Source organism: Salvelinus alpinus, chromosome 10 (assembly GCF_045679555.1).
Source record: "Salvelinus alpinus chromosome 10, SLU_Salpinus.1, whole genome shotgun sequence".
Lineage (NCBI taxonomy): Eukaryota > Metazoa > Chordata > Actinopteri > Salmoniformes > Salmonidae > Salvelinus > Salvelinus alpinus.
Window position 1 is genome coordinate 33,576,695 of NC_092095.1, and position 7,231 is coordinate 33,583,925.

The following is a 7,231-nucleotide window of genomic DNA, read 5'->3' on the forward strand; positions in this document are numbered from 1 at the left end:
TGGTCCTAGCTCTCTTCAGGTCATTGACCAGGTCCTGCCGTGTAGTTCTGGGCTGATCCCTCACCTTCCTCATGATCATTGATGCCCCACGAGGTGAAATCTTGCATGGAGCCCCAGACCGAGGGTGATTGACCGTCATCTTAAACTTCTTCCATTTTCGAATAATTGTGCCAACAGTTGTTGCCTTCTCACCAAGCTGCTTGCCTATTGTCCTGTAGCCCATCCCAGTCTTGTGCAGGTCTACAATTTTAGCCCTGATGTCCATACACAGCTCTCTGGTCTTGGCCATTGTGGAGAGGTTGGAGTCTGTTTGATTGAGTGTGTGGACAGGTGTCTTTTATACAGGTAACGAGTTCAAACAGGTGCAGTTAATACAAGTAATGAGTGGAGAACAGGAGGGCTTCTTAAAGAAAAACTAACAGGTCTGTGAGAGCTGGAATTCTTACTGGTTGGTAGGTGATCAAATTACTTATGTCATGCAATAAAATGCAAATGAATTACTTAGAAATCATACAATGTGATTTTCTGGATTTTTTTTGATTCCGTCTCTCACAGTTGAAGTGTACCTATGATAAAAATTACAGACCTCTACATGCTTTGTAAGTAGGAAAACCTGCAAAATCGGCAGTGTATCAAATACTTGTTCTCCCCACTGTATATATATTATTTTTTATTATTATTTTTACAGATATTACAACTGGACATTGGCAGCTCCATTGATACTAAGTATGCAAGCTTTCCAGAAGAACCTGCCCAAGGTAGATCGCATGTTATGCATTATTAATGTATGTTAGAACTTCAACATTCTGTGCATGTACTCATAAATACTTCATGTGTATCTAAGGCCACAGAGGAGGCGTGGGTGAAAGAGAAGATGCCTAAGAAGTCTGGCCGCTGGTGGTTCTGGAGGAAGAGCAGCGTCAAACAGGTAGGGGTTGCATCCCAAATGGTACCCTATTCCTTATACAGTGTACTACTTAGGTCCAATAAGGCTGTGCACAAAAGTAGTGCACTATATAGGGCTCTCAAACTCAACTCTGGACCTCGAAGTCAGTCACACTGTGTTTTTTCATTGTTCCCCTCCAATCAAGGACTGATTTAGACCTAGGACACCAGGTGGCTAAAATTAATTATCAGGTACCCCTGATATAGGGAATAGGGTGCCATTTGGGACAAAGGGGTGTTTTTGCAGTACGCTTTAGGTCCACTGGTATTGATACTCTGTAATACCCGTAATGAAATCAACCCTAGCTGAACTGCTTTCCTGATACTGTCATTTGTAACCTTAAACAGATGGTCCATGATTTTCACCCTCTCTTTCCTCATGACTCTTTGTTTGTGTGGGCAGAAAATAGTTCCCATGTGAATCCCATTGGATTTGCATTTCCATTGTAAATTAGCCTAAGCAAATCAGAGTGAGGAGAACCATGTGCTAATTGTACTGCATAATCTTAGGAAGGATTTTTTAATTTAATAAATGGGCAGTAATTCCACTATTAATCAAGGAAAAACACTAGGCCATATACAGTCAGTGTTGACATGATGACGTTTCATTAACGGGTGATTCATGTTGTCTGCTCCGCTCTCCAGTCTTCAGAGGCCAAGATGGACAGACACGAGTCCCAACACAGAGACACAGAGAGCCATGTCCTCGATCAACAGATTCCAGCAGTGCCACAGTGAGTCAGCTTAGCACCACCCTCTCTCACCCTGTCTGTCCCCCACCACCCCTCCCTGGCATTGTTTCACAAGGGGAAGCCCAATTATTCACACAGTGATGTCACCCGCCTCACCCATATTCATCATGACACCAACCAATGGGAAACTAGATTAGCCCTGGAAAAACAGTGATTCATAGGAAATGCCCCTGAGAACATGCATGTGGGACCCTGTTTAGGAGTCTCATCAGTGTTTTTTCTTTCAGTAGTAAATGAAGCTTGGTGACAATTCAGTGTTGGGATACTGCCATCTAGCGGCAGCATATACAAACGCTGGATGTTCATTTTAATAACTGATGTCTAGAGAAGCGTCATTCCTCTCATTATATTTTCAGAATAACTACTCACTCCCCTTATCTTTACTCACATTAGTTTAATCTTATACTGTTTTTAGGAAGTCTGATGTTGACCTGAGGTTGTTGTTATTTGACATGCAGGCAGAAAGCAGCAGAAGACTCCTCCAGCGATGAAGAATCGAAAGAGCTCAACACAGTGGCACCTACTGAGCACATGCACACAGAGCTATCTGCACCAACTGGCTCGCACTCCTACATGAAGTCTCTCCGCCTCTCGTCTGACCAGATAGTAAAGAGCTTATAACTTATAAAGTTATATTATTTCAATACTATAAAGTGATATTGGCACAGAGTTGGATAGAGGGCACATATTTGCATCCTTACCCTCATAGCTTCTGTGACAGAATGGGCAGCACAATTGAGGGCTATTGAGGGCAAGTGCACCCTCAGTCCAACTCTGTTTGTTAGCACCTGTCAGTGCCCAGCAGAGTTTGGAAACCACTTCATGTCACTCTCTCAGGCACCAGTTTATTTGTGTCTTCTCCTAGGTCAGTCTGAAGCTGAGGGAGGGGCCTAATGACGTCACTTTTAGCATCACCACCCAGTACCAGGGGACGTGTCGCTGCGAGGGCACCATCTACCTGTGGAACTGGGATGACAAAGTCATCATCTCTGACATCGACGGCACCATCACCAAGTAAAGTGGCCTTCAATTCTGTTTAACTACATTACCCAGTCAGTCCCCTCAGTCTTAACTCCTAGGGTGCATCCCAAAAGTCAACCTTTTGGACCAGAACCCATATAGGGAATAGGGTGCCATTTGGGATGCAGTCAGATTCTCAGGAGACTCAACATCTGATATGGGATTAAGATCCTCTCCGGATCTTTTAATCTCTTATCTTCTGTTCGATGTTGGAGGTCTGTCTGGTAATCAGATAATGGTCTTCTGTCCAAACACACAATTACACATAATTACACTTAAAGGGGAAATCTGGGATTCAAACAAAGCGGTTCTTCAAGAATCAATGGCTAGTTTACGACTATAAAAATTGATGTATCAATCCCACACTCTTAAATGTAAAGGTGTAAGTTGGAACCAAATATAGGGTTCTTGAGAGCGATGCCATAGGGGATGCCATAGGGGAACCATTTTAGGGCACCGGTTTATTTGTGTCTTCTCATAGGTCAAATTAAAGCAGTATGCACTTTAACCTTATAGTCATTGCATGATTTCAAATCAAAACATTTGGAGAATAGAGCCAAAAGAAGAAAAAAATGCTTCACTGTCCCAAAACTACGAAGAGTCCTGTAAAAATTCCTTGAATTTTCTTTCGCGGGTGACTTTTCATTATCTGGATAGACACTTGTGGTTTCTAGCTAACGTTACATCAATCAAAGCAGTGGAGCGTGTAGTGAAGCAAAACTTTAGTGGTCAAAACCATTCATCTTTGGGTGACTGGGGGGGAGCGAGTTTCACGCAATCATTTATAAACTGGTCATTTAAAAAAATATATATATTACAGACTATCTATTTTAAAAAAAGTAAAAATTGACAAATTATCCAATGCACCCCCTATTTTTATTTGCTCCATGGCTCTGTGGACCCATGGCTGTTTAGCTCATCTCAGTCGTAAAGAGGAATAATCAGTTGTTTCTGATTAATAAACAATGCCATGCTGGTGGGTGGTAACATTCAAATAAAACCCAGCCCTGAAATAATGTTAATGTCATATCATAGGAAATGACGCCACATTCACACAGATTTGCACGAAGTGGGCAGGTTGGATTTGTCACATCAAGCCCAGATATATCATACTTTGACTAAAATGCTGACTTATTGACTTAAATCTGTATGCAACATGGTTAAGCTCTGGCCATCGTCTTTCAGCTACAAAAAGGTGGATTTCTACTGGTGTGGGCGTTTATGTCTCACCAAATGCTCATTTTTCTTAGGTCTGACGTGTTTGGCCAAATTCTCCCTCAGCTCGGGAAAGACTGGACTCATCAAGGCATCGCTAAGCTCTACCACTCAGTGCATGAGTAAGTAAGCCCTAGCCCAGGGCCTGCGTATGTATCAAGCGTCTCACAGTAAGAGCGCTGATCTAGGATCAGGTTCCCCCTGTCCATGTTATCTTATTCATTGCGACCTAAAATGCTAAACGGATCCTTGTCAGCACTCCTATTTGAGTCGCTTGATACATATGGCCCTAGAATTACCATTTATCACGTCCACCACTTAGTCAATGCATGACTACCAATCACATTCCTGTTTCACATTTTAAAAAATGCAATTCCAGAACTAAAAAAATTTGAGAGCGTGGATAGGAGACAGATCTAATGTTGCAGTTATACTTCAATGTGCATTTCTTCAGGAATGGCTACAAATTCCTGTACTGTTCGGCGCGGGCAATCGGCATGGCGGACATGACCAGAGGGTACCTGTACTGGGTGAACGATCGGGGAACCATCCTGCCTCGAGGACCCCTCATGCTGTCCCCTAGCAGCCTCTTTTCTGCTTTTCACAGGTACAACTCACCCTTAACTTCTCAGTTGGTTCAGTCTGCTTGGATTTGTAATAACATTGTAATACGGTTAGATTGCAATGCATTTTCTTTCCTCTTCTCCGCCTTTCATAGTTAAAACTGATCTTTCAGTTCCTATTTGGTTCAGTCTGCTTGCAATAGTAATAGCGTTGTAATATAGTTACATTTCAAGGCTTTTTGATTCCTTAACCTTCTATCAGGGAGGTGATTGAAAAGAAGCCAGAGAAGTTCAAGATTGAATGCCTAACAGACATCAAGAACCTCTTCTACCCAAACACACATCCCTTCTACGCAGCCTTTGGGAACAGACCAAATGTAAGCTTTGTTTTACCTTCTCATTGTGTACTTATTTTGGAATAGGATCAGAATTAGGGTGATTGTTAAGACTACTCCTCTGTTTTTGGCTCAGGATGTGTTTGCCTACAAGCAAGTGGGTGTCCCAGTGTGTCGGATATTCACAGTCAACCCCAAAGGAGAGCTCATCCTAGAGCAAACGAAAGGCAATAAGACTTCGTAAGTAGCGACTTCACAGGATTATAATCATAATGACTGTTTATCCCTCTGTATGTCAGTAGTGTGGGTTTCTTGGGGAGTATTTTGGCCGGATTCAATTGTCGACTAATGCACCCATTAAATGATGTTCGCGGAGATCACATTCACGGTAAAATACTGTGGATGTAGGCTCAAGTGTATATTACCTTCAAAGTCTAGTGCAGTGTGCTTATCGACAACGTGCCTTTTAATGAATCCCGACCTTGGTCAGTAAGTACAGTAACCGTTATCTAACCCTTTCCCTGTCTTTCACTGTAGCTACGGCCGACTGAGTGAACTGGTGGAGCACGTGTTCCCTTTACGCAGTAAGGAGCAGAGCGCCACCTTCAGTTTCCCAGAATTCAGTTCTTTCTGCTTCTGGAGACAGCCAATCGCTGAGGTCTGCCTTGAGGAGCTGCTCTGAAACAACCAATCACTGAAGTGCGTCTTGAGGAGCTGCTCTGATTCTGATTGGACAGTTCCCACAGCTGTGGTATTATCAGGTATTAAGGCGATAACCAACAGACACTTCGGGTACGGTCGATGCACTTTGTGTCTTTTGGACGGGAAAGAAATCACTTGAAATCAACTGTATTCGTTGGAATCGATGTAAGCAATATTTTGTATTGCTTAATAATTGTATGGGTCTTCCAATGATGATTGCTTGTACTGCCTTAACTCATGACTATACTATGTGTCTACTGATGCTGAATTATATTCCATTGTTTAGTGCTCCACAGGTTTAATAGAATTTCGTTGATATATCAGTAAGAACTGCGTCACATGATCGATTTAGGCATACTTTCCAATACAGGCTGTACAGCCTTTTTACAGTACAATGTGAAGAGAAAGAAGACGGGCGTAGTCGTAAGGTTAGTTAGTTATTTGGCTTGAGTGATAATGCACTCCCTATGTTGGAGTGTCCTGCTGTTTGGGAAGGCCTTACGTTATAGTGTATGCATGCTATGCTAAGTTTGAACTAAGGGCTCTCTTCAAGCCGTGTCACGAAGGTTCAGCGTTACGGCGTGATTTGAAATTGAAAGGCAACCTTCCCGCGTTAGCGGAGACGACTGCATTCACGTTAAACGCCGCAAATGTCGGCCCAATCGGAAGTTACCTTTACATTTATTTAGCGGAATCTGTAACGCTTCAGCGATACAGATTGAGTCGATCGCTAATATGTTGCACAGAGCTGCCAGTGGAACTGGCACTAGTCTTAGATACACGCATACTGTATGATAATAGATTGATTTAAGTGATCTGAGCAGGCGATGTTTTAGACATACATACAGATGGCTGCAGTGAGGTTTAAGGCGATGGAAGGCCTTTCTAAAGTGTTGATGCTGCTGACACACAGGGCACACAGCACTGGAGCCTTTGGATGGAGACAGACTAATATGCACTGAAAGCACAATTCTATGTTTTAGCAGACGTTTTATGGGTTACCTTTGACAATGTTTGTGTTATGAAATGAATGCTTCTTTATGGGATATATTTCTATTGTTATAGCTTGGGTTTGTCTCGTATATTTTGAAGTATTACACCGTTGTATTTGATGACGTTCGGAGATGTTGCAGAGTTCCTCAGTAACAAAGGCATTCTTTCTATGAAAGTGATATTTTGTGTGGAGAGTACACACGTCTCAACGCGCTGGTATTTGTTGTGTTTTTCAGTAACTGCTTTGATAGTTTTCAGTGTATCTATTAAGAGATTAATTTGACAGTTCACACACTCTCCAATCTTAAATGCCTTCACTGTTACTTGATTAAGTGTTTTTTTTTTGAGTGTCACTATATACATTGAAGTGTATGTTTGGGATATGAATGTTTAGCAACAAAAACAAAAAAAAAGATAAAATCTATGATTCCATGCAGATGTTTTCTATGCTTATTTCAGAAACTTGTTTTGGGAAAGGAGGGTGTAACTTTTGGAACATCATAAACATCTTTTCACATGCCAACAATCTGTCTAAACGGCACTTACTGTTAAAAACAGTGTGATTTTTTTTTGCTGAGACCTTAATAATGTATTTTTTAGAATGGAGTGTTGCGCCACAAGTTGTTTTAGCACAAAACTCTTTTCTAAACAGTACTTGCTGTAATTCATGTAAGAAACACCTACGATACCAATACAAATAAGTATA

At 41.8% G+C, this 7,231-nt stretch overlaps 1 protein-coding gene across 4 annotated transcripts in view; it reads left to right on the plus strand.

The window, feature by feature from the left end:
- Positions 1–7,231, plus strand: part of LOC139531962 (phosphatidate phosphatase LPIN2-like) — a 59,709-nt gene that overhangs the window by 33,061 nt on the left and 19,417 nt on the right. For 2 of the 4 annotated variants that reach the window (XR_011666461.1, XR_011666460.1), the window contains exons 11-20: positions 689–758; positions 845–928; positions 1,591–1,679; positions 2,156–2,303; positions 2,563–2,711; positions 3,968–4,054; positions 4,387–4,539; positions 4,758–4,872; positions 4,967–5,070; positions 5,368–5,591. Coding sequence is in view for 2 of the 4 variants with exons in the window: in XM_071328993.1 (XP_071185094.1) it covers positions 689–758; positions 845–928; positions 1,591–1,679; positions 2,156–2,303; positions 2,563–2,711; positions 3,968–4,054; positions 4,387–4,539; positions 4,758–4,872; positions 4,967–5,070; positions 5,368–5,512 (1,144 nt within the window). In the remaining 2 variants the exon portion in view is untranslated. Of the gene's footprint in view, positions 1–688; positions 759–844; positions 929–1,590; positions 1,680–2,155; positions 2,304–2,562; positions 2,712–3,967; positions 4,055–4,386; positions 4,540–4,757; positions 4,873–4,966; positions 5,071–5,367; positions 7,052–7,231 lie in introns of those variants that run through there. The other 2 variants (XM_071328993.1, XM_071328995.1) reach the window with 1 other exon arrangement.